This window comes from Notolepis coatsorum (genome assembly GCF_963971535.1).
Source record: "Notolepis coatsorum genome assembly, chromosome: 3".
Taxonomy (NCBI): Eukaryota; Metazoa; Chordata; class Actinopteri; order Aulopiformes; family Paralepididae; genus Notolepis; species Notolepis coatsorum.
This window is the reverse complement of record NC_140167.1, coordinates 3,057,354-3,083,512: the sequence shown is the minus strand read 5'-3', so window position 1 is coordinate 3,083,512 and position 26,159 is coordinate 3,057,354. Positions and strand designations below refer to the sequence as shown.

Here is a 26,159-nt window from a genome sequence, read left to right as displayed (position 1 = left end):
GAAGGAAATCAGAGGGACAGTTGGGTAAAGGAGGGTTTTGAAGGAGTCCATGGATGTAGCCCAAAAAGGGGAAAAGGGACTCAATGTGTCACAGATGCAAAGCAAAGTGCAATGTTTGTGAGCCACCACTAGGGGCAGAGTGGCAGACCATGACTCAGTTAAACGAGCTGTAAGTGGCATTATTTTGTTAAAATATGTTATGTTAAATAGCTCTACCTTCCGACAGCCATCACTGATACAAAGTGTCTGGTCAGTAACATGGGTCTCTCAGTCCCAACGCTTCGCAGTAAACACTAAATAAATGTCCTGGTATCCCGTTCCCACTTTATCCAATCAGTAGAGAGAACCCTAGATATTTTAACTTATTTCAAGAAGTCTTGCCAGATTTGCTTACTGCACTGGCAGATTATTTAGAGACAATTATCTTCAGTGTGGAGTCCTCTCTCCTGATTGGATGCCAGGAAATGTATTTTCTGTTTACTGCAGTCTATAACAGTGACGGCTGTCGGAATATAAAAGCTATTATTTTAACATGTAGACCACTTATTTTAACCAAAAACAAAAAAACACCTATAGCACCTTTAAGTGAATGAATCCTTAACCCTTTCACTACCACACTACAGAAGGTTAACCCTTTCACTACCACACTACAGAAGGTTAACCCTTTCACAACCACACTACATAAGGTTAACCCTTTCACTACCACACTACAGAAGGTTAACCCTTTCACTACCACACTACAGACGGTTAACCCTTTCACTACCACACTACAGACGGTTAACCCTTTCACTACCACACTACAGACGGTTGAAAGGGTTAACCGTCTGAAGCGTGGTAGTGAAAGGGTTAACCTTCTGTAGTGCGGTTGTGAAAGGGTTAACCCTTTGTCGTGTGGCAGTGAAATGTTAACCATCTGTAGTGTGGTAGTGAAAGGGTTAACCTTCCGTATTGTGGTAGTGAAAGGGTTAACCTTCCGTATTGAAGCGGTGAAAGGGTTAACCGTTTGGTAATGTGGCAGTGAAAGGGTTAACGACCCGACTCGAGCTGGTGACACGAACGATCTACGAGGCGCTCCCCGTCTGAAAAAGTTAATTCCACGCACCGTTCCCCCGGTAACCACCACTGTACACTACAGTATGTACGGTCATCTCACCTAGCTGAGTGCTGCCATCTAGTGGCCGTGTCCAGGCGGAACGCACCGAGCGGTGGTACAGGTGGCTCTTGGAGGGTTGTCGGAGCAGGCTCCACAGAGCGCCCAGGGGCCGGTCCAGCTCCGCGGCCCCCAGGAAGCCGTGCGCGGAGGGGCAGGGGGACGGCTTGTAGTAGGCCTGGATACCTCGCTCGGTGCCTTGGTGCCTGTTGTGGAGGAATTCACCGTGAGTGAGGATGGACTCGGTCAGATGTACTTATAGTTAACTTCTAAGGTGTATTATTTAGCTCAAACAGAGTATCAAGTAGAAATAGATCAAGAGTTACTGCTGGATGACTCCAGGAGTGATAAGGCCTAGTATCCCTCCAAAGAGCTCGGTAAATAATCCAGTTAAAATTAGGTCTTTATAGTAGAAAGAAAGGGATTGTGGGTAGATCGGGTAGATGGGTTGGGGGGGGGGGGGGGGGGGGCAGGAGGGGGGAGGGGTGAGTTAGAAGGGGGAGGGGGGTATCAGGTGAGAGACAAAAGGTGGATAAATGGGGGAGGGTAGACAGGTTGGAGAGGTGTGTGTGGGGGGGGGGGGGGCAAGAATGGGAGGGGGGTTGGAAGGAACATGACTGGGAGATTGTTTGAGCGGGGGGGGGGGAGATCATTATTCCACACTGTGTAAATACACAAGAGAAGATTCAGTTAGTACATGAGCACATCTGTAATATTTTAACACTAATATTTCATATTCTTTAAAAGTAGACATATATTAAAAAAAACAAAAAAATAATCTGTGCAGCCATAGCTACAACCACTTATGTCAAGGCTCTCATCAACATTCATTAATTTGATCCCCCCCCCCACATGCTCCCTCCCATGAGCTGAAAATACCGGAAGTGTTGCGGTGGTCCTCTACTGTGTGTGACCTCTCACCTCCAGCCAGCTGTGGCCCTGCCCTGGACCAGGTTCCTCGTGTCCCCGCCGGCGGCCAGTCTGACCTGGGGAGACAAGGGCTTCTCTTTAGCCCCTGGTGGTGGTGGTGACGACAATAAGCCCATCTGCGTCACATGATCCATTATCCACACGACGGGAGTACATTACACCATGATGGAGGATAATCATGATCTTCAGAGGATAATGTTGTATATACCGTATATATATATATATTTATTCTTACCATCTATCCACCTCTGTCTGTACTAGGGCTGTCCCCGACTAAGGATTTGGATAGTCGACATTGATTGGCTGAAATTTTACGACGATAGTCGATGCAAAAAAAAAAAAGTATTATTTAAAAAGACAATTGTATCATTCCATTTGGGCTGTGGGGGGTGCTTAATGTCTGAAGGAGTCGACTGAAGGCTTCTTGTCCTCTGCAAAAGCATGCAATTGGTCCACTGATGGATACATCTTGATATTAGTCTAGTCTAGTGTGTTCATTAGACGGGTGAAATCCTCTTTCAGTGCCTCTGTGCCCGTTTTCTTAGGGAGTTAGCCTCGCTGGTATGCGCGCCATTAGCGTTAGCCACGCTTCTAGGCCTCTTTGCTTTTGGAAAGAATGATAAAACAAAAAAAGAATACATAATTTTCTTCTTTTTTTTGCATTCAACTAAGAGGTTGGCAGTCCACTACGGCTGGTTTCGATCGATAAGTCGACTATTCGACTAATCGGGGTCAGCCCTAGTCTGTACATACCTGCACATATCTGTAGAGATACTATATCTATATCTGTACATATCTCTTACCTACTCTTACTAGTTACACTGCTAGCCAGCCTGACTTACTACCATAGTGTCTTTATACCTGTATCACTGTACATATATTAACACTACAACTCTGTACATACATCTGATTAGCACTATTACTCAGTAGTACTCATTTATATATTCTATACCCAGTTTAATCACCTGTACATTTGTATATTACTATTGCACTTTACTGTTACATTTGCACTTCTTTTCATTGTACTGTACTTGTGCTGTATGATGACGTATAGATTTTAATCTAATCTAATCTATTCTGATAGAGTGGTCCTTTCCTAGCTCAGTGGGTATAATAATAATAATAATAATAATAATAATAATAATAATAATAATAATAATAATAATAATAATAATAATAATAATAATAATAATATTGTCAAGACTAGAGGTTGGATTCCTGCTCCAGCCAAATATATACATGTCATAAATACACTTACTCGTATAAAAAGTGTAAAATGATTTGGATAAAATCCAAACGGCGTGACCACCAAATTACCATCATAAAAGTATGGTATTAAATAAAGTGACGGTCCGGTTTTAACTTCAAAGGAAGCCCACGGTAGATAGAGGCTGGCCGTCTGAACAGGAATCTCTGAGGCGAACTCTCTGATTGTAAATTTTTTAAAATCCTTTGTTGATGCAAGGATCAGCGATGCGCTTCGACTCCTAACGAGTCTTTCGGGGCGCGAAGACTCGTTTAATAGTCGAAACGCGTCGCTGATCCTTGCATCGAAGAAGGCGCCATGGACGTCCTTTTAAGTGAGCTGGATAGTCGCTCTAGTTAATCTTGTACTTTTTTTTTGTAAATTGTCCTCCATTTATGTAGATTCTCTTGAGCAAGGATGAATATGGAATTCAGGAAGGGAACTGTTTTTGTAGCAGATTTAATTTGCCACGCTTGGGAGCGAGCTGTAATCTGTATCCATGTAATCCGTATTTAGATATCGAACTGTAATTTATATGTTTTATACCCAGTTTAATCTCCTGTACATTGTATATATACTATTGCACTTTACCGTTAGATTTGCACTCTAATCTAATCTAATCTACTGTGTAATGTAATAATGGAACACTGCAAGAGTATTTTTGGTGTCTTATAAACCCATGAGGGTTGAGCATTTTATGTGCATGTGCAATAAAATAATCAATCAATCAATCAATCAATCATGTTATATTATTTGCCTGCTCCTTGCAGACCTTCGACATCATCATCGTTGTAATTTTCTGGACCCAGAGCCGAACTCATATGTTGGAAATGTTTACTTTAGTCAGTAATCAGCATCTCATGAACTACGTGTAATGTAGTGTAGCTATATATATAAATATTAAATGTATAGCTATATATATATATATATTAAATGTATAGCTATATATATAAATATTAAATGTATAGCTATATATATATATATATATATATTAAATGTATAGCTATATATATAAATATTAAATGTATAGCTATATATATATAAATATTAAATGTATAGCTATATATATAAATATTAAATGTATAGCTATATATATAAATATTACATGTATAGCTATATATATAAATATTACATGTATAGCTATATATATAAATATTAAATGTATAGCTATATATATAAATATTAAATGTATAGCTATATATATACATATTAAATGTATAGCTATATATATAAATATTAAATGTATAGCTATATATATACATATTAAATGTATAGCTATATATATACATATTAAATGTATAGCTATATATATAAATATTACATGTATAGCTATATATATAAATATTAAATGTATAGCTATATATATAAATATTAAATGTATAGCTATATATATACATATTAAATGTATAGCTATATATATAAATATTACATGTATAGCTATATATATACATATTAAATGTATAGCTACATATATAAATATTAAATGTATAGCTATATATAAATATTACATGTATAGCTATATATATACATATTAAATGTATAGCTATATATATACATATTAAATGTATAGCTATATATATAAATATTAAATGTATAGCTATATATATAAATATTAAATGTATAGCTATATATATAAATATTAAATGTATAGCTATATACATACATATTAAATGTATAGCTATATATATATAAATATTAAATGTATAGCTATATATATATATATAAATATTAAATGTATAGCTATATACATACATATTAAATGTATAGCTATATATATACATATTAAATGTATAGCTATATATATATAAATATTACATGTATAGCTATATATATACATATTAAATGTATAGCTATATATATATATAAATATTAAATGTATAGCTATATATATAAATATTAAATGTATAGCTATTATGTAATTTATTATATATATTACATGTATAGCTATGTTATAGTGTGCAGCATAATATCCAGACTGGGTGCGTTTGATATACCTTCTCAACCAATAACAAATGTATTTGACCCACCTCAGCCAGAGCTCTGCCCAGGAGGGTGGAGGCGACATCCTGGCAGGCGGTGGAGACGGGGGAGGAGACGGAGGAGGAGACGGAGGAGGAGCCGAAGGAGGCTGTGCGCCGGCGCAGGGAGGGGGCGGGCGGCGACGGAGACAGCAGCGGCTCAAACCCCACCACCGCCACGGGAGGCTCCAGCAGGCTCACATCTGCAGGTAAATCAAACGCACCACGTGGTGAAGAGGAGTTTATGACACTATAGGAATATGTGTACAGTAGAGAGTGCAGGTTGACCTGAATATTGAGAACAATATAAATGAATACATATTGATATGAATACACGTAAAAAATATATCGAATACATATATATTTTATACACATATAATATACATTTAATAAATATTGAATATGAATATTGAATAATAAATATGAATACATATTTGAACTACTCGGGGGAATGCATACTTTGATTTCCTTAAATTTAACTCCCAAGTCAATGTTTACTTGTAAAAACAGGCAGTTCTCATGTTTTATTATTATACATTTCTTTATATTATATATATGTGACGGTTGTGACATCGTCACCTTAAACTTCGATGCCCCGAGGGGGGGTTTCGAACCCGGGTCTCCCACCACGCCGCGGGCAACAGCACACACCGCTATACCAAGAGGTGAACTCACTGCTTTGTAACGTGTCTATGTGTCTTTTAACACTTTGAGAACCAGCCGTGTTTTCCTTTTTACCCCCTTGAATGCCCACATCCACTCCAATGTTAACGTTAATATTGCCTAATCTATGTTTAAAATTATGGCTATGTGTCTAATCTGCCCGTCGCTTATCAAAGACTCATTTTCCAGTCAACATTGTCGTAGCAGATTGTTTTTTTATCGCTTCATTTCCGTTTGATAGCATTTTGAAAATCACTTGTTTTCACGGAAAAAACAACACATTCTATGATAATCGCCTTTTACTGGAATATTCTAGAACGTTGTCATTTTTCGGCCTATTTATGAATAGTTTTCAAATAAACGCTAGATGATCGATAGTATATGTGTATGCATGCACGCTCGTGCCGCCAGTTGGAAATCGATTCTCCTATTTCCTGACCGCGAGCAGAGTCAAACAGCCTATCACCATAATCACATAAAAGCTTATTATATCCGTGAAAATGGGTCTGATTATCCTAATACTGATAACATAGATTCCTTACCTGAGATCAGATGGTATCCAAATGGATTATTCCAATTCCTGATCGCCATTCGAAAAAATCGCTCATTTGATTGATCCATCGTGTATACAGTAAAACACATATCCCCCGCGGCTCCGAGGCTCCAGAGTGAAGCTGGTAGACCCCGGTTACATGAGTGAGAAGTAAAATGTGGAGTGCGGGTATTTTTTTCCCATTCATTTTCATTGAGTCCAATCCAAAAGGGTGATTTACCATCTGGGAGACGATAGGGGGCGCTTTTTTCACATCTGAGCGCCTGGGGTGACTGGATCTCCAACGGTAGACTTGCTTGATGCAATATGATTTCAGATCGCTAATAAAATTAAAAAAAACGAATAAAACGAATATTCTCGTGATTGGGCATTCAACCCGGGGGGTAATAACACGAATAATCTCGGGCGTGGCATGCAAAGTGTTAAGGGTGAGAGTGAGCTTAACCCACAGCACCGCTACTCGCCCCAGTCACTTCACAACATCTGAAGTCCATCATGACTGCGCTTCGCGGTACCATCCGTTACACATATAACAACTATAACTGGTCTGTGTGGGGCCTGTGAGTGGGTGGGGTCCTCACCCTGGACGGACAGCCAGGTCCTCTGGGTCTTCACACTGCGAGGAGGGCCGCACGGAGGAGGAGGACGCGTCCCGGTCTTCACGTCCTCGACGTCCTGCAACCCGGGGACCTGAACCAGACAGAGAGAGAGAGCAGAGCGGCCATGCAGCAGTTCAGCCTCTTCCTCCTCCTCTCTCTCCCATTCAGACTGTAGTGAGGAAGATGAACGTCTCCACAAGGATTCCAAAATCTATCTCCATCTAAACTAGGCCTGTCCCAGGCGACTAAGGATTTGTTGTATAGTCGACTTTGATTGGCCAAATTCTCTTTTTGGATCATTCGGGCTATGGGGGGGGGGGGGGGGTGGGGGGGGGGGGTGCTTAATGTCTGAAGAAGTCGACGGAAGGCTTCTTGTCCTCTGTGCAAAAGCATGCAATTGGTCCACTGATGGATACATCTTGATATTAGTCTAGTCTAGTGTGTTCATTAGACGGGTGAAATCCTCTTTCAGTGCCTCTGTGCCTGTTTTCTTCGGCAGTTAGCCTCGCTGGTATGCGCTCCATTAGCGTTAGCCACGCTGCTAGGCCTCTTTTCTTTAGGAAAGAATGATACATAAAAAATAATAATTATATAAAATTTTTATTTATTTTTGCGACTAAGAGGTTGGCAGTCGACTACGGCTCCTTTCGATCGATTATTAGTCGACTATTCGACTAATCGGGGTCAGTCCTACTACCATCTAAAAAACAGACGAGTGCCATATATTTTATATTATTCTCCTCTGTTTCATCACAGTTGACTCCAGCACGGTAACACACACAATAGTTTCTGAGTTTCTTGGTTTCATGTACTTTCAGGCGGATTTTCAGAAAATAGGGCTAATAGAGTTTAACAGGTAAAAATTGAGAACTGTGAATTGAATACTTTTTAAGACTTTTTAATAACCCTGTAAATCAGGGGTTCTCAAACTTTTTCATACCGCGACCCCATTTTATTTTGGATTTTTTTTTGTGGACCCCACACTTAACACTATGGCGTCCGTTCACGAGTATATACGTGTTTCAATCACGGAATTTCAACATGGAATTAAGGAATATCAAAATAAAGGCACACGTTGTTGAACTTGATCATGCATATTTATTAGAACATTTGATTTACAGCACTATGTCATCAATACACACATTTATAAAACAAGGCATATTTAGCCAGAATATATTTGCCAATTTTTTTTTTTATTATTATTATTGTTTTTTTACTTGCCAATGTGCCAATGCACTGTCACCTACCCGCGACCTCGATTTGGGTCGCGACCCGTCGTTTGAGAACCACTGCTGTAAATGTAGGTATACAGTACCTGTCCATTCGGGGGGGAGGGTCTGCTGCCTCCACCCGTCACCTGGGTGGTGTTGCCGCTGTTGTAGCCCGAGGTGGGTCCGGAGGACAGGCTGAGGCTGGAGCCGGTACTGCTGCTGACCCTGGTCCTGATGCGCAGGTCGTCCTGCAGAACCAGAGGAGGACACACTGAGCACAGCTGCAGAACCAGAACCAGACACACACTGAGCACAGCTGCAGAACCAGAGGACACACTGAGCACAGCTGCAGAACCAGAGGAGGACACTGAGCACAGCTGCAGAACCAGAGGAGGACACTGAGCACAGCTGCAGAACCAGAGGACACACTGAGCACAGCTGCAGAACCAGAGGAGGACACTGAGCACAGCTGCAGAACCAGAGGACACACTGAGCACAGCTGCAGAACCAGAGGACACACTGAGCACAGCTGCAGAACCAGAGGAGGACACACTGAGCACAGCTGCAGAACCAGAGGAGGACACTGAGCACAGCTGCAGAACCAGAGGACACACTGAGCACAGCTGCAGAACCAGAGGACACACTGAGCACAGCTGCAGAACCAGAGGACACACTGAGCACAGCTGCAGAACCAGAGGACACACTGAGCACAGCTGCAGAACCAGAGGAGGACACACTGAGCACAGCTGCAGAACCAGAGGACACACTGAGCACAGCTGCAGAACCAGAGGAGGACACACTGAGCACAGCTGCAGAACCAGAGGACACACTGAGCACAGCTGCAGAACCAGAGGACACACTGAGCACAGCTGCAGAACCAGAGGACACACTGAGCACAGCTGCAGAACCAGAGGACACACTGAGCACAGCTGCAGAACCAGAGGACACACTGAGCACAGCTGCAGAACCAGAGGACACACTGAGCACAGCTGCAGAACCAGAGGACACACACTGAGCACAGCTGCAGAACCAGAGGAGGACACACTGAGCACAGCTGCAGAACCAGAGGACACACACTGAGCACAGCTGCAGAACCAGAGGACACACACTGAGCACAGCTGCAGAACCAGAGGACACACTGAGCACAGCTGCAGAACCAGAGGACACACTGAGCACAGCTGCAGAACCAGAGGAGGACACACTGAGCACAGCTGCAGAACCAGAGGAGGACACACTGAGCACAGCTGCAGAACCAGAGGACACACTGAGCACAGCTGCAGAACCAGAGGACACACTGAGCACAGCTGCAGAACCAGAGCCAGACACGCACTGAGCACAGCTGCAGAACCAGAGGAGGACACTGAGCACAGCTGCAGAACCAGAGGACACACTGAGCACAGCTGCAGAACCAGAGGACTAGGGCTGAGCACAGCTGCAGAACCAGAGGACACACTGAGCACAGCTGCAGAACCAGAGGACTAGGGCTGAGCACAGCTGCAGAACCAGAGGACACACTGAGCACAGCCGCAGAACCAGAGGACTAGGGCTGAGCACAGCTGCAGAACCAGAGGACACACACTGAACACAGCTGCAGAACCAGAGGACACACTGAGCACAGCTGCAGAACCAGAGGACACACTGAGCACAGCTGCAGAACCAGAGGACACACTGAGCACAGCTGCAGAACCAGAGGAGGACACACTGAGCACAGCTGCAGAACCAGAGGAGGACACACTGAGCACAGCTGCAGAACCAGAGGACACACTGAGCACAGCTGCAGAACCAAAGGACACACTGAGCACAGCTGCAGAACCAGAGGAGGACACACTGAGCACAGCTGCAGAACCAGAGGAGGACACTGAGCACAGCTGCAGAACCAGAGGAGGACACTGAGCACAGCTGCAGAACCAGAGGAGGACACACTGAGCACAGCTGCAGAACCAGAGGAGGACACACTGAGCACAGCTGCAGAACCAGAGGACTAGGGCTGAGCACAGCTGCAGAACCAGAGGACACACTGAGCACAGCTGCAGAACCAGAGGACACACTGAGCACAGCTGCAGAACCAGAGGAGGACACACTGAGCACAGCTGCAGAACCAGAGGAGGACACACTGAGCACAGCTGCAGAACCAGAGGAGGACACTGAGCACAGCTGCAGAACCAGAGGACACACTGAGCACAGCTGCAGAACCAGAGGACTAGGGCTGAGCACAGCTGCAGAACCAGAGGAGGACACTGAGCACAGCTGCAGAACCAGAGGAGGACACACTGAGCACAGCTGCATAACCAGAGGACACACTGAGCACAGCTGCAGAACCAGAGGACACACTGAGCACAGCTGCAGAACCAGAGGACTAGGGCTGAGCACAGCTGCAGAACCAGAGGAGGACACTGAGCACAGCTGCAGAACCAGAGGAGGACACACTGAGCACAGCTGCAGAACCAGAGGACTAGGGCTGAGCACAGCTGCAGAACCAGAGGACTAGGGCTGAGCACAGCTGCAGAACCAGAGGACTAGGGCTGTGAGACCGAAGCCTGTTTTTGGGCTTCGAACTTCGTCAGGGTTTTTCCGAACGGACGTTCGAACCTTCGAATTTAATAATAATTTTAATGTAAACGTGTGAGACATGTGTGTTAGCGCCAAAGCTAATTTTCAACTGTTGTCCCTGGGCCTATAGTGTTAAAAAAAGCCTCTAAAAAAGAAAGCATAACATATAATGGCATACAGGTCATTAAGAATAATTAAGAGAACTATATTACATTAGATCGCTGAGAGTAGAGATTTGGAAAAGATTTAATCTCTTTCTTCAACCATTCTTTCTACATGGCTTGGCTCCTCCCCCCCCCCTCTGTACTTTCATAAAACAGAAAGCATCTGCTGACAGATATACCAGGTCTGTAGTCAGAGGGGACTGTGTCGTCCCAAACAGGAGGTCTGCTTTTAGTCAGACAGCCTTTTCCGTGAGAGCAGCCCACACCTGGAACAGTCTGCCAACACGGCTCAGGGAGTATCAAAGTTACATCTCATTTAAAACTAACTTAAAATCATGGTTGAGAGATGGTCAAGTGTGCGACCATTTTAACTGAGGGGTTGTATTGTAATGTATTTTAATGTATTTATTTGTATGTATTTTAGTGTATTGTAACCTATACTGATTCCTACCGTGTTTTAATTATTGTACTATGTTTTAATTATTGTAGTGCTCATGTCACCTGCCCCAGAGACTACAGTTGAAAATTAGCCAACTTGGCTAAACTGGCATATTTACAGTCAAATGTTCCTTAATATGCACCGTCTCTGTATTTTAAACCAATAAATACAAAAATACAAAACCCCCTTGATTCGGTGTCAAAGTCACTAACATCTAAAATGGCCGCATCGCGGTGAGACGCGTCGTCGGCGCCGGTGAGACGGGCAGGTGATGAGGCGGCGAGACCCCGCCCACCGTGTGTCGTGTGTCGTCTCTCACCTGGACCACCTGAGACAGGGTCTGTGTGTCGTCTCTCACCTGGACCACCTGAGACAGGGTCTGTGTGTCGTCTCTCACCTGGACCACCTGAGACAGGGTCTGTGTGTGTCGTCTCTCACCTGGACCACCTGAGACAGGGTCTGTGTGTCGTCTCTCACCTGGACCACCTGAGACAGGGTCTGTGTGTCGTCTCTCACCTGGACCACCTGAGACAGGGTCTGTGTGTCGTCTCTCACCTGGACCACCTGAGACAGGGTCTGTGTGTGTCGTCTCTCACCTGGACCACCTGAGACAGGGTCTGTGTGTCGTCTCTCACCTGGACCACCTGAGACAGGGTCTGTGTGTGTCGTCTCTCACCTGGACCACCTGAGACAGGGTCTGTGTGTCGTCTCTCACCTGGACCACCTGAGACAGGGTCTGTGTGTGTCGTCTCTCACCTGGACCACCTGAGACAGGGTCTGTGTGTGTCGTCTCTCACCTGGACCACCTGAGACAGGGTCTGTGTGTCGTCTCTCACCTGGACCACCTGAGACAGGGTCTGTGTGTCGTCTCTCACCTGGACCACCTGAGACAGGGTCTGTGTGTCGTCTCTCACCTGGACCACCTGAGACAGGGTCTGTGTGTCGTCTCTCACCTGGACCACCTGAGACAGGGTCTGTGTCGTCTCTCACCTGGACCACCTGAGACAGGGTCTGTGTCGTCGTCTCTCACCTCTCACTTTAGTTCGTTCATTTTTTGCGTTCTTTTTTTTCATTCTTTTTTTTGTGTTCTTTTTTTGCGTTCGTTTTTTTGCGTTTTAGTTCGTTATTTTTTTTGCATTCTTTTTTTGCGTTCGTTTTTTTGCATTTTCGTTTTAGTTCGTTATTTTTTTTTCGTTATTTTTTGTTCGTTTTCGGTTCGTTCATTTTTTTGCGTTTTTTGCGTTTTTTTGTGCGTTTTCGTTTTAGTTCGTTCGTTTTTTTGCGTTTTTGTTTTAGTTCGTTAGTTTTTTTGCGTTAGTTTTTTTGCGTTTTCGTTTTAGTTAGTTGATTTTTGTGTTCTTTTTTGTGTTCTTTTTTTTGTGTTCTTTTTTGTGTTCTTTTTTTTGCGTTCGTTTTCGTTTTAGTTGGTTAATTTTTTTGCGTCAGAAACATGCAGCCTCCACAGAGCTAGACCTGACTGATCACCTGAGACAGGGTCTGCGTTTTCGTTTTAGTTAGTTATTTTTTTGTGTAATTTTTTTGTGTTCTTTTTTGTGTTCTTTTTATTTTCTTTTTTGTGTGCGTTCGTTTTCGTTTTAGTTGGTTAATTTTTTTGCGTTCTTTTTTTGCATTCGTTTTTTTGCGTTTTCGTTTTAGTTCGTTCTTTTTTTTGCGTTCGTTTTTTTGCGTTTTCGTTTTAGTTCGTTAATTTTTTTGCCTTTTTTTTGCCTTTTCGTTTTTTATGCGTTCGTTTTTTTGTGTTTTCGTTTTAGTTCGTTCGTTTTTGTTTTAGTTCGTTATTTTTTTTGCGTTCGTTTTTTTGCGTTTTCGTTTTAGTTCGTTCATTTTTTGCGTTCTTTTTTTTCATTCTTTTTTTTGTGTTCTTTTTTTGCGTTCGTTTTTTTGCGTTTTAGTTCGTTATTTTTTTTGCATTCTTTTTTTGCGTTCGTTTTTTTGCATTTTCGTTTTAGTTCGTTATTTTTTTTTTCGTTCTTTTTTGTTCGTTTTCGGTTCGTTCATTTTTTTGAGTTTTTTGCGTTTTTTTGTGCGTTTTCGTTTTAGTTCGTTCGTTTTTTTGCGTTTTTGTTTTAGTTCGTTAGTTTTTTTGCGTTAGTTTTTTTGCGTTTTCGTTTTAGTTAGTTAATTTTTGTGTTCTTTTTTGTGTTCTTTTTTTTGTGTTCTTTTTTGTGTTCTTTTTTTTGCGTTCGTTTTCGTTTTAGTTGGTTAATTTTTTTGCGTCAGAAACATGCAGCCTCCACAGAGCTAGAGGAGACACCTGACTGATACAGAGAGACCCTGTGCCTCCATAGAACTTAGTTCGTTATTTTTTTTGCATTCTTTTTTTGCGTTCGTTTTTTTGCATTTTCGTTTTAGTTCGTTCTTTTTTTTTCGTTCTTTTTTGTTCGTTTTCGGTTCGTTAATTTTTTTGCGTTTTTTTGCGTTTTTTTGTGCGTTTTCGTTTTAGTTCGTTCGTTTTTTTGCGTTCGTTTTTTCTGCGTTTTCGTTTTAGTTAGTTATTTTTTTGTGTTATTTTTTTGTGTTCTTTTTTGTGTTCTTTTTATTTTCTTTTTTGTGTGCGTTCGTTTTCGTTTTAGTTCGTTCTTTTTTTTGCGTTCGTTTTTTTGCGTTTTCGTTTTAGTTCGTTAATTTTTTTGCCTTTTTTTTGCCTTTTCGTTTTTTATGCGTTCTTTTTTTTCATTCTTTTTTTTGTGTTCTTTTTTTGCGTTCGTTTTTTTGCGTTTTAGTTCGTTATTTTTTTGCATTCTTTTTTTGCGTTCTTTTTTTTGCATTTTCGTTTTAGTTCGTTCTTTTTTTTTCGTTCTTTTTTGTTCGTTTTCGGTTCGTTCATTTTTTTGCGTTTTTTGCGTTTTTTTGTGCGTTTTCGTTTTAGTTCGTTCGTTTTTTTGCGTTTTTGTTTTAGTTCGTTAGTTTTTTTGCGTTAGTTTTTTTGCGTTTTCGTTTTAGTTAGTTAATTTTTGTGTTCTTTTTTGTGTTCTTTTTTTTGTGTTCTTTTTTGTGTTCTTTTTTTTGCGTTCGTTTTCGTTTTAGTTGGTTAATTTTTTTGCGTCAGAAACCTGGACCACCTGAGACAGGGTCTGTGTGTCGTCTCTCACCTGGACCACCTGAGACAGGGTCTGTGTGTCGTCTCTCACCTGGACCACCTGAGACAGGGTCTGTGTGTCGTCTCTCACCTGGACCACCTGAGACAGGGTCTGTGTGTCGTCTCTCACCTGGACCACCTGAGACAGGGTCTGTGTGTCGTCTCTCACCTGGACCACCTGAGACAGGGTCTGTGTGTCGTCTCTCACCTGGACCACCTGAGACAGGGTCTGTGTGTCGTCTCTCACCTGGACCACCTGAGACAGGGTCTGTGTGTCGTCTCTCACCTGGACCACCTGAGACAGGGTCTGTGTGTCGTCTCTCACCTGGACCACCTGAGACAGGGTCTGTGTGTGTCGTCTCTCACCTGGACCACCTGAGACAGGGTCTGCGTTTTCGTTTTAGTTAGTTATTTTTTTGTGTTATTTTTTTGTGTTCTTTTTTGTGTTATTTTTATTTTCTTTTTTGTGTGCGTTAGTTTTCGTTTTAGTTGGTTAATTTTTTTGCGTTCTTTTTTTGCATTCGTTTTTTTGCGTTTTCGTTTTAGTTCGTTCTTTTTTTTGCGTTCGTTTTTTTGCGTTTTCGTTTTAGTTCGTTCGTTTTTTTGCGTTTTTGTTTTAGTTCGTTATTTTTTTTGCGTTCGTTTTTTTGCGTTTTCGTTTTAGTTCGTTCATTTTTTGCGTTCTTTTTTTTCATTCTTTTTTTTGTGTTCTTTTTTTGCGTTCGTTTTTTTGCGTTTTAGTTCGTTATTTTTTTTGCATTCTTTTTTTGCGTTCGTTTTTTTGCATTTTCGTTTTAGTTCGTTATTTTTTTTTTCGTTATTTTTTGTTCGTTTTCGGTTCGTTCATTTTTTTGCGTTTTTTGCGTTTTTTTGTGCGTTTTCGTTTTAGTTCGTTCGTTTTTTTGCGTTTTTGTTTTAGTTCGTTAGTTTTTTTGCGTTAGTTTTTTTGCGTTTTCGTTTTAGTTCGTTCTTTTTTTTGCGTTCGTTTTTTTGCGTTTTCGTTTTAGTTCGTTCGTTTTTTTGCGTTTTTGTTTTAGTTCGTTATTTTTTTTGCGTTCGTTTTTTTGCGTTTTCGTTTTAGTTCGTTCATTTTTTGCGTTCTTTTTTTTCATTCTTTTTTTTGTGTTCTTTTTTTGCGTTCGTTTTTTTGCGTTTTAGTTCGTTATTTTTTTTGCATTCTTTTTTTGCGTTCGTTTTTTTGCATTTTCGTTTTAGTTCGTTATTTTTTTTTTCGTTCTTTTTTGTTCGTTTTCGGTTCGTTAATTTTTTTGCGTTTTTTGCGTTTTTTTGTGCGTTTTCGTTTTAGTTCGTTCGTTTTTTTGCGTTTTTGTTTTAGTTCGTTAGTTTTTTTGCGTTAGTTTTTTTGCGTTTTCGTTTTAGTTAGTTAATTTTTGTGTTCTTTTTTGTGTTCTTTTTTTTGTGTTCTTTTTTGTGTTCTTTTTTTTGCGTTCGTTTTCGTTTTAGTTGGTTAATTTTTTTGCGTCAGAAACATGCAGCCTCCACAGAGCTAGAGGAGACACCTGACTGATACAGAGAGACCCTGTGCCTCCATAGAACTTAGTTCGTTATTTTTTTTGCATTCTTTTTTTGCGTTCGTTTTTTTGCATTTTCGTTTTAGTTCGTTCTTTTTTTTTCGTTCTTTTTTGTTCGTTTTCGGTTCGTTAATTTTTTTGCGTTTTTTGCGTTTTTTTGTGCGTTTTCGTTTTAGTTCGTTCGTTTTTTTGCGTTCGTTTTTTCTGCGTTTTCGTTTTAGTTAGTTATTTTTTTGTGTTATTTTTTTGTGTTCTTTTTTGTGTTCTTTTTATTTTCTTTTTTGTGTGCGTTCGTTTTCGTTTTAGTTGGTTAATTTTTTTGCGTTCTTTTTTTGCATTCGTTTTTTTGCGTTTTCGTTTTAGTTCGTTCTTTTTTTTGCGTTAGTTTTTTTGCGTTTTAGTTTTAGTTAGTTAATTTTTGTGTTCTTTTTTGTGTTCTTTTTTTGTGTTCTTTTTTGTGTTCTTTTTTTTGCGTTCGTTTTCGTTTTAGTTGGTTAATTTTTTTGCGTCAGAAACCTGGACCACCTGAGACAGGGTCTGTGTGTGTCGTCTCTCACCTGGACCACCTGAGACAGGGTCTGTGTGTCGTCTCTCACCTGGACCACCTGAGACAGGGTCTGTGTGTGTCGTCTCTCACCTGGACCACCTGAGACAGGGTCTGTGTGTGTCGTCTCTCACCTGGACCACCTGAGACAGGGTCTGTGTGTGTCGTCTCTCACCTGGACCACCTGAGACAGGGTCTGTGTGTGTCGTCTCTCACCTGGACCACCTGAGACAGGGTCTGTGTGTCGTCTCTCACCTGGACCACCTGAGACAGGGTCTGTGTGTCGTCTCTCACCTGGACCACCTGAGACAGGGTCTGTGTGTCGTCTCTCACCTGGACCACCTGAGACAGGGTCTGTGTGTCGTCTCTCACCTGGACCACCTGAGACAGGGTCTGTGTGTCGTCTCTCACCTGGACCACCTGAGACAGGGTCTGTGTGTGTCGTCTCTCACCTGGACCACCTGAGACAGGGTCTGCTGCAGCAGCCGCCGCTTCTCCTGCTCCGTCCTCTGGCGGAGACGCTCCCGCGCCCGCGCTATCTCCGCCCGGGCCTCCTCGCGGGCGCGGCCGTAGTCCCGCAGCAGCAGCTGGATCTGGGACGGGTAGTAGTGGTGGCGGTGGCCCGCTCCCCCCCTGGGGCCGCTGGGAGGAGGGTCCGGTACCCTGGAGGAGGAACAACAACGTGGATCTTTTATAGGTGGACAGGATCTCGACGGGAGATAATAATAACGATATCACGACGACCGCAACGAGGTGTGGCTCGATGCGGTGATGATGATAAATAATAGACCTGTTCGCTGTTTACAAACGTACCGCGTTCGAGCCAATCGGCGACACCAACCGAGTCACGTGACTAAGCTACGCCGGACGCGTGAATACTTTCTACAACGGAGTTCGGCGATTTGCGAATCTGATTGGCCAGGTCATTTCTGGTCATGTGACATGTACGCCCAATCGTGGGACCGCAAGTGTCTACACTGGTTAAGCTTAGGCACTCTTTCGAAGTTGGTTAAGGTTAGAGTTTGTCTTAGAGCATGGCGATAGAACGCCAGGTGCTTTGCAGGCTGTTCGACGCGGAAATGGGCAAAGACACAGCTCATCACGCTATTGGGCGCACATGTCACATGACCAGAAACGTCAGTGGCCAATCAGATTCACAAATCACCGAACTCCGTTGTAGAAAGCATGGACGCACCCCGGACCAGGTACTCTGGTTTCCTCCAGGTACTCTGGTTTCCTCCAGGTACTCTGGTCTCCTCCAGGTACTCTGGTTTCCTCCAGGTACTCTGGTTTCCTCCGGGTACTCTGGTTTCCTCCAGGTACTCTGGTTTCCTCCAGGTACTCTGGTTTCCTCCAGGTACTCTGGTCTCCTCCAGATACTCTGGTTTCCTCCAGGTACTCTGGTTGGTTTCCTCCAGGTACTCTGGTTTCCTCCAGGTACTCTGGTTTCCTCCAGGTACTCTGGTCTCCTCCAGGTACTCTGGTTTCCTCCAGGTACTCTGGTTTCCTCCAGGTACTCTGGTTTCCTCCAGGTACTCTGGTTTCCTCCAGGTACTCTGGTTTCCTCCAGGTACTCTGGTCTCCTCCAGGTACTCTGGTTTCCTCCAGGTACTCTGGTCTCCTCCAGGTACTCTGGTTTCCTCCAGGTACTCTGGTTTCCTCCAGGTACTCTGGTTTCCTCCAGGTACTCTGGTTTCCTCCAGGTACTCTGGTCTCCTCCAGGTACTCTGGTTTCCTCCAGGTACTCTGGTTTCCTCCAGGTACTCTGGTCTCCTCCAGGTACTCTGGTTTCCTCCAGGTACTCTGGTTTCCTCCAGGTACTCTGGTTTCCTCCAGGTACTCTGGTTTCCTCCAGGTACTCTGGTTTCCTCCAGGTACTCTGGTTTCCTCCAGGTACTCTGGTTTCCTCCAGGTACTCTGGTCTCCTCCAGGTACTCTGGTTTCCTCCAGGTACTCTGGTTTCCTCCAGGTACTCTGGTTTCCTCCAGGTACTCTGGTTTCCTCCAGGTACTCTGGTTTCCTCCAGGTACTCTGGTTTCCTCCAGGTACTCTGGTCTCCTCCAGGTACTCTGGTCTCCTCCCACACCATGAAGACATGCAGGCAGGCAGGGACTACACATGGAAACTAGCTCATTAGCTAACATCTGGCACATTTACATTGATGTGGAAACTGAATATAATGTGCACTGTCCATAAAAATAAATAATAATAATAATAATAATTAGGGATGTCCGATATTATCGGCCGATATCGGCATTAAAATGTGATATCGGAAAATATCGGTATCGGTTTTCAATTTTTTTACATTTCTATAACCTTTATTTACCCAGGCAAGCAAGTAAGAACAAATTCTGATTTTATTTATTGTCAAAAGTATGCATAATGTTGTGTTAATTCCACAACAAGAGATATGTAATGTTAATTACCTGAAATTATTCCGTTTTTTTGGGGGGGGAAACCCTGCATATATCGGTATCGGTTGATATCGGTATCGGAAATTAAGAGTTGGACAATATCGGTATATCGGTATCGGTAAAAAAGCCAATATCGAGCATCCCTAATAATAATAATAAACGTTACCTGGTACTTTCGACCACTTCTTGGCGGAGCTGCTGCAGGTGGTCTCTCCGACGGCTGGGCATGGCCGAGACGTGGGCCCGGGACACGTCCTCCTGAGGAGGGGGGCGACGGGGGTGCTGCCTGCCGGGACTCAGGCTGCGAGCTCTACGACAGGACTGGAGACGAGCCTCTCGCTCCCGCCTCAAACCGTCGACGCTCCGCCTGTGACTGAGAGGGAAGGAGGAGCGGGACGGTGGGAATCAACTCCACTCAACTCCAGGCTCGTTTAAAACAACCGCAGTTGACCAAAGTGCTGTACGGGTCAATAAAAGGCGAACACAGGCAATGCAATGTGGCACAAAAACATACCATGCACAATACAACAATATACAACAATACAAGAAGTACAGTACAGAGAGATACATGTTAAAATCGGGTGCCCAGCTCAACCCGAGTTGAAAGCCAGGGAGAAAATCTCTTGGGTCATAATAACAATGCATCCCCCCCCCCCCCCCCTCTAAAATCTCCAAACGGTCTCAAAATAAACCTGTGGTATTTGATAAAAATAAAAAATAAAACGACGGTTTTTCAGATAAAGTCTGCGGACGAAACGACAACAAAAATCGAATTTTCTGATACTTTAAAGTTTTCACTCTAATATTGAAGTCAGAACGTTTGCCCCGACGAGGGGAACCACCCTTTACCTGTCGTAGAGCTGCTGTTTGGTGGGAGCAGAGGACTCCTCCTCCTCCTCCTCCTCCTCCTGCTCCTCCTCCTCCTCCTGCTGTCTGGAGCCGGAGCAGAGCATCTTCAGCAGCGCGTCCGTCTCCCCCAGGCCGTAGTGCAGCTTGGCCTCGGCCAGCTCCACGGTCAGCTGATGAGGGTTCATGTTGAGCCGGACCGTCGCCATCACCCGCTCCCTCTCCCGACGCAGCCTCTCTATCTCCCTCGTCGTCTTCCCCCTCCTCCCCCTCCTCTGGACGGCGGACTCCGCGGCGGCGTTCGAAGCGGAACTTTCCGTCTCGTCCCACTCTGCGCCGTTTCTTCTCTCGTCGCCGCGGCCGTCTGTTTGATGCCGGCCGGCGGTGGTGGTGGCCTGTTTGCCGGGGCAACCGGAGAGCCGGTCCAATTGCCGTTGACTGATGCCCGACCAGTTGGTGAACTTGTTGTGCATGGGCAGGTCCTCCGGGACCGGGGAGGGCCGAGCGAGGAGTCGTCGCTGCGGGGACAGACCGGAGACGTCCGGTCTGATGTTCACGAGGACGTCCGTGTCGCACTCGCTGGGCGCCAGAGACACCGTGTCGTCGTCTTCTTGAAGATGGGCGGTCCTATCGCTGACAGGGGAACGGTCGTAAGGACCGTTATAGTCGTCGTCGTCGTCCACGGAATCATCCGTTGGCCTGTGTCGGTATTCCATAACGTGTGTTCTGTAGGCGATTACATTTCCGTCAGTAGATTTCCCTTCCTGCTTGCACCCACGGTCCTGTCTGAACGTGGCAGAAAGGGGGTTCAGCACCGTGATTCCACTGCTAGTGATAGGAGAGGGCAGGGACCATCTAGGACCGCGTCGTGCGGGGAACGTCTCGTGGCAGTCGGTGTCGGGTGGAGCGCGGCGATCGTTCGCCTTTTTACGCGCGAAATCCCTTTCGTCGTCGTCTTCCACGCGGCCCTCCGGCGATGAAGCGAGGCTGGCGGCGGGTGCCACACGAGACCCCTCGGGACTCGAACAACAACTTGTTTCAGTCACGTTCTCGAGTGATAAGGATTCGATCGATCTGCCGGAGGAGGAGATATCGCAGCGGCGGCGACCGAGCGTTTGACGATCGTCCGTAAGAGACGCTACCGCGCTCATCGATTGATCTCTGAAACCGATGCACCGGCACTCCTTCGCAGGCGAAACGTGATCTTTGTTTTCATTGTGAATCTTGAACGCTGCTGTGTGTTTCTGAGGGCATGGCGCAGGTTGTTGTTTCCCCCGGGGCTTTGTTGTGTTTGCCCTCGCTCCGACAGTGAGGATGGGGGAGGAGGCGCGGTCCGTGTACCTGGCCTGTTTCCTCGCGCAACGAGAAGGTTCAATTCTCACGGAGGAGGGGGGGCCGTGGTGGTGGTGGTTCTCTCGGCAGCAGCCGGTCTTACCTCCGGGCGACACGGCCGCCGCCTCGGGAGCATGGAGCGCCACAGAGCTTCCGGGAGGACGCACCACGGATCTTGCACGTTTCTGACATTCGACCACGGTCTCCGCGGAGGAAGACGTTTTTTTGCGGCGAGGGACGTCTTCCGATGGAAAGACTGACCTCAGGTCAGGCGTGCTCTGTATCCCGTCGTCCGTCTTAGCTTTGGCTTCGCCCGCGCCCGAGAACGAGTTCTCCGTTTGAGAAACGTGGAGAACTTCCGAGCCGATCACTTTGACTATCACGTTGATTTCATGGCGTTGCATCGTGGAGCTTTCCGCGGTGGGGGGGGCGTTTTGATGGACCGATATTTCTCTCTCCACCGGCGTCGACGAGGCCCTTTCGGTCTGGATCCCGACATCTAGCGCCGTTTGGGTCGAACAGTCTCTCTTGCTCCTGTCGTCGGAGTACCGATACGAGACGCTAATAGTTGGGACATTATTAAGATGTCTCCGTGAGCTCGTGTTGAGGACCTCCCCCGTCCTCATGCCCTGGACGTCCCCCAGCAGGTCGGAGGTGCTGTGTATCAGCCGAGAGATGTGCACGGACATGTTCTCCATGCTGGCCCACGTCGGCGATTCTCTTATATCTTCCGCAGCGGTCTTCCGCGCGACGTGAGTGTTGCGCCGACTCTTCCTCCTCAGGTCACTCACACCGCCGCTCGTCAGTGTCCCTTGAGCGGCGTGTTCCGTCTGAGTGCCGTGATGTTCACACGTCCTCCCGCTCACGCCGTGGGGTTTACCGACACGAGACTCCTGCTCGGAGGAGGAGTAAACCAACATGATTTCATCCACTTGACCGGAACGTTCTTCTCCGGGAACATCGTTACCGGAAGAGTCGCTGTTCACCGTCAGGTTGGCGACGAGGCGGCCGTCGATCCGATCCGAGGACTGTTGTTGGCGGGGCGCGGGCTCAGGTGCCGGGGGCGGGGCGCCGTCCGGCTCTTTGTAATCCTCGATGCTGCTGAGCGTACTGGAGAGCCCCCTGTTGTTATTGGCGTACGTGCTGAGGTGGGAGTTGAACGGCGAGTTCTGCCCGTTCAAACCGTTGTCGACGCTGCAGCACCTCGTCATGCGCTCCTCGGCACCGGTCAACAGGGGGGACTTGCAGGACAGGTCAGCGGCACTTCCGAACGCGGGGTTCCTGTGACTCCTTTGACTCGGTTCGTCCTCTTGCCACTGATGAACGAAGGGGTTGATGTCACTCGAGGCAAAATGCATCGGGGAGGAGTCCTGAGGCTTCGGCGGAAGCCGCGGTTCGCTGTCGTGTTTTCCCCAGGTGAGGATTTCCTCCGTATTCGTCCTGTTCGTCCGCATTGTTTGAGTGGGTAAAGTGTGTCCTGTTGGGCTGTATTCGTTACAGACTCCATCTTTATTGTCTTTCTTAACTGGGGTTCCGGGGGAGCAAGTCTCCATTATGAATGTACTCAAAGGAGAAAGGGCCGCGTCGTTGCTTCCAGCGGCTTGAATGACTTCCTGTTTGCCACAACTCTGACTTCCAGGCGTCACCTTCGTCGACGAAGGCCTGCCGCGATGCACCCTGCTGGCCGTATCGTCCTCTTCCTCCGACGAAGACTGGAGTGTGGAGTCGGAGGAGGAGGAGTCGGGATGAGCGAGGGCTTTGGATCTTCTAAACCTCTTCGACTTTCCTTTCTTGGGCTTAACAGCGGAATTACCCTGTTTACCACCGGGTGCGTTTCCCTCGTTCAACGTTACATCGCCGTCACGGTCACCCGTATTCGCATTACCGTTCCCCTTTTGTATTCTCGATAGGGCGGACGCAGAAGCACTCGTCCCGTTTGGCAATTCCGACAAGATCACGGGAGCCCGCGTCGGGGTGTCGTCGCAAGTTATCGTCCCGTCTTCACCTTTGATCACGCGGCCATCTTTAATAATGTTGTTCCGGGTCGAGTTGTCAACACTGCACTGAGCGTTCGGCCGTGTGCCAACGTGGCTTTTGTTGTCGTAATTCATATCGACCACACAAGTCTGAGCCAAGTGATCCGGCTGAGTTTGTAGGGCGCCGGTCCGATGCCGTGACGATACGTAATGTTCGTCTTTCGTCCTAATCCCGGCTCCGTCTAAATTCTCGGCGGGGCAGGTAGCTTCTAGTTCTTTCACAATTGAATATTCTTCATCGGAGATACTTTGCTGGGCTGGCGCGGAGTCAGACGATTCCGTGACCACAGACGCGGGAAGACGACCATCTCGGGAATGTCGTCCACTCACCCGCACGGAGTTCTGCGTGTGTACAATATTGTCTTCATCAACATCCCTCACGGGAGCGGAATCAATATTAACCCGTGTGCCGTCCATGGAGGTCGGTGCGTTTGGGAGAATATAAACAGGCTGTGGTAGCGGGGCGTCAGTTTTCACCGATGAGGCAAGCGAACGGGTCTGGTCGCCAGGCCGTTTTTTACAATTATAATCATAGCCGCCAGAAGAAGGATGACATGTTACTCTTGGTTCATTCATTCCATCAATTGCCAAACGAGGGGCATCTTTCTCAGCGTCTCCGTGAGACGCAACGCACTGTGTTGATGCAGCGGAGTCATTTCCCCAATAACCTGTAATAGGCTGGAGCGAGAGTCTGTCGGGGGGCTGGAGCGAGAGTCTGTCGGGGGGCTGGAGGGAGAGTCTGTCGGGGGGCTGGAGCGAGAGTCTGTCGGGGTGCTCTGGCTGCTGGAGCGAGAGTCTGTCGGGGTGCTCTGGCTGCTGGAGCGAGAGTCTGTCGGGCTGCTGGAGCGAGAGTCTGTCGGGCTGCTGGAGCGAGAGTCTGTCGGGGGGCTGGAGCGAGAGTCTGTCGGGGTGCTGGAGCGAGAGTCTGTCGGGCTGCTGGAGCGAGAGTCTGTCTGGCTGCTGGAGCGAGAGTCTGTCGGGGGGCTGGAGGGGCTCTGGCTGCTGGAGCGAGAGTCTGTCGGGCTGCTGGAGCGAGAGTCTGTCGGGGGGCTGGAGCGAGAGCCTGTCGGGCTGCTGGAGCGAGAGTCTGTCGGGGTGCTCTGGCTGCTGGAGCGAGAGTCTGTCGGGGTGCTCTGGCTGCTGGAGCGAGAGTCTGTCGGGCTGCTGGAGCGAGAGTCTGTCTGGGTGCTGGAGCGAGAGTCTGTCGGGGGGCTGGAGGGGCTCTGGCTGCTCTCGCTTGTTCGTCAAGTCCAATTTGATCTTTTGGGTTTTAGCGGAGGACGACGGGGAATCGGAATAATCATTTACCGGCTTGTTCGCCGCCCTCTCAGGCGAGCCGTGTCCATGCGCAGACGCGTGTGTCGTTTCTGCAGACGTCTTAACGTCGTGTCCATGCGCAGACGCGTGTGTCGTTTCTGTAGACGGCTTAACGTCGTGTCCATGCGCAGACGCGTGTGTCGTTTCTGTAGACGTTTTAACGGCGTGTCCATGCGCAGACGCGTGTGTCGTTTCTGCAGACGTCTTAACGTCGTGTCCATGCGCAGACGCGTGTGTCGTTTCTGCAGACGTCTTAACGTCGTGTCCATGCGCAGACGCGTGTGTCGTTTCTGCAGACGGCTTAACGTCGTGTCCAGAACACTTTTCCGCCAACAGGTCAGGCGACACGTGTTCACTTTGGCCTGCCGTGTTTTCACTTTGAACGTCCTCCCGCCTCCCCGTGAGAGCGCTTTGTCTACGGATCTCACAATTCCGGTCACTTCTTTCATCTCTCGGCAGCTGCCTCCCTGTCCCTTCCGCGTTAAGACTGAAATGGCAGGTAGGGGGCGCCATTTGGGTGTATGTATCCGATGACAAGGCGCTCATGCTTTGACTCCTGCCCTCACCAATACTATCTCCGTCCACTGATACCACGTCCATGTGTTCCTTCACCACTTCTGCAATCCTCAGGTCTATGGCGCTGCAGATAGCGTCCCACTGACGCATCTGCTTTCCGTCCTCCGGTCGTCGTCTCGGGTTATCGGAGCGGGGGTGTCCACCCCGCCTTTCAACGACTACCTCGCGTTTCCTTACATCTCCTTTTACGGTCGCCATCCTCTCTCCAACACCTTCACGAGAACTTATGTAAGCACTTCTAAGAGTACGTTCTGGAGGATCCTCCGACATCTGGTAAGACCGTTTGTGTTTCCCGCATGTGGTTTCGGACACCGAAACGGCGTAGCCGTCCACGGGCGCAGAGGCAGGCGATTTCCCTTTGTCCACGCTGCTGGTGGTGTTGTTGTTTCCATCGGGTGAAATAACCTCCTGGCTGCCGGTCGGCGTGGAGTCGAATGTCACCAACTCTCCTCCGTTGCTCCTCTTTGGAATTTTCAAGCTGCCCATGAAAGCGTCCTGGTCGTCTTTGTTCCTCTTCCTGGAATTTTGACAAGCAGATTTGATAGGTTCCTGCTCCGTTAGTGCAAAGTCCTGCTCAGTGCCTTTGGCTTCAAGCTTCTGTGGCATTTTGTCACTTCTTCTAGGTGGTGACACGTCTTTGGTACCCCTGTCCTCGTGCGGCTTCACGTCCTCCATCTCGCCCGCGTCACCGTCCAGGTCGCACAGCTCACTCTCTTCAACGGAGGTTTTGAAGGCACTTTCTGTCTCGTGCAGCATTTCACCAAGATTGTGGGGATTTGCCGACGGACAGGCTTTTGATTGATGACGACCGATGATGCAAGTGTTGCTCTCAGTGGATTTACTTTCATCAGAAACCTCCACATAAGGCACATCTGTAAAAGACTGATGCCGCGTCACAGGTTCGAGACCCGCTGGCATTATATGTTGTGTCTCACAGTC

General features: G+C 46.5%; 1 protein-coding gene across 1 annotated transcript in view; it reads right to left on the bottom strand.

Annotated features, from left to right (window-relative positions):
• LOC311225536 (stAR-related lipid transfer protein 9-like) overlaps positions 1 to 24,008 on the bottom strand; it is a 27,863-nt gene extending 3,855 nt beyond the window's left edge. The window contains exons 1-8 of the mRNA XM_084310868.1: positions 19,963 to 24,008; positions 19,280 to 19,486; positions 17,152 to 17,362; positions 8,475 to 8,618; positions 7,142 to 7,250; positions 5,354 to 5,547; positions 2,072 to 2,136; positions 1,154 to 1,356 (exon numbers count right to left, since the gene is read on the bottom strand). Coding sequence (XP_084166994.1) covers positions 1,154 to 1,356; positions 2,072 to 2,136; positions 5,354 to 5,547; positions 7,142 to 7,250; positions 8,475 to 8,618; positions 17,152 to 17,362; positions 19,280 to 19,486; positions 19,963 to 23,903 — 5,074 coding nt within the window. The 5' untranslated portion in view covers positions 23,904 to 24,008. The remainder of the gene's footprint in view (positions 1 to 1,153; positions 1,357 to 2,071; positions 2,137 to 5,353; positions 5,548 to 7,141; positions 7,251 to 8,474; positions 8,619 to 17,151; positions 17,363 to 19,279; positions 19,487 to 19,962) is intronic.
• Positions 24,009 to 26,159: the final 2,151 nt, after the last annotated feature.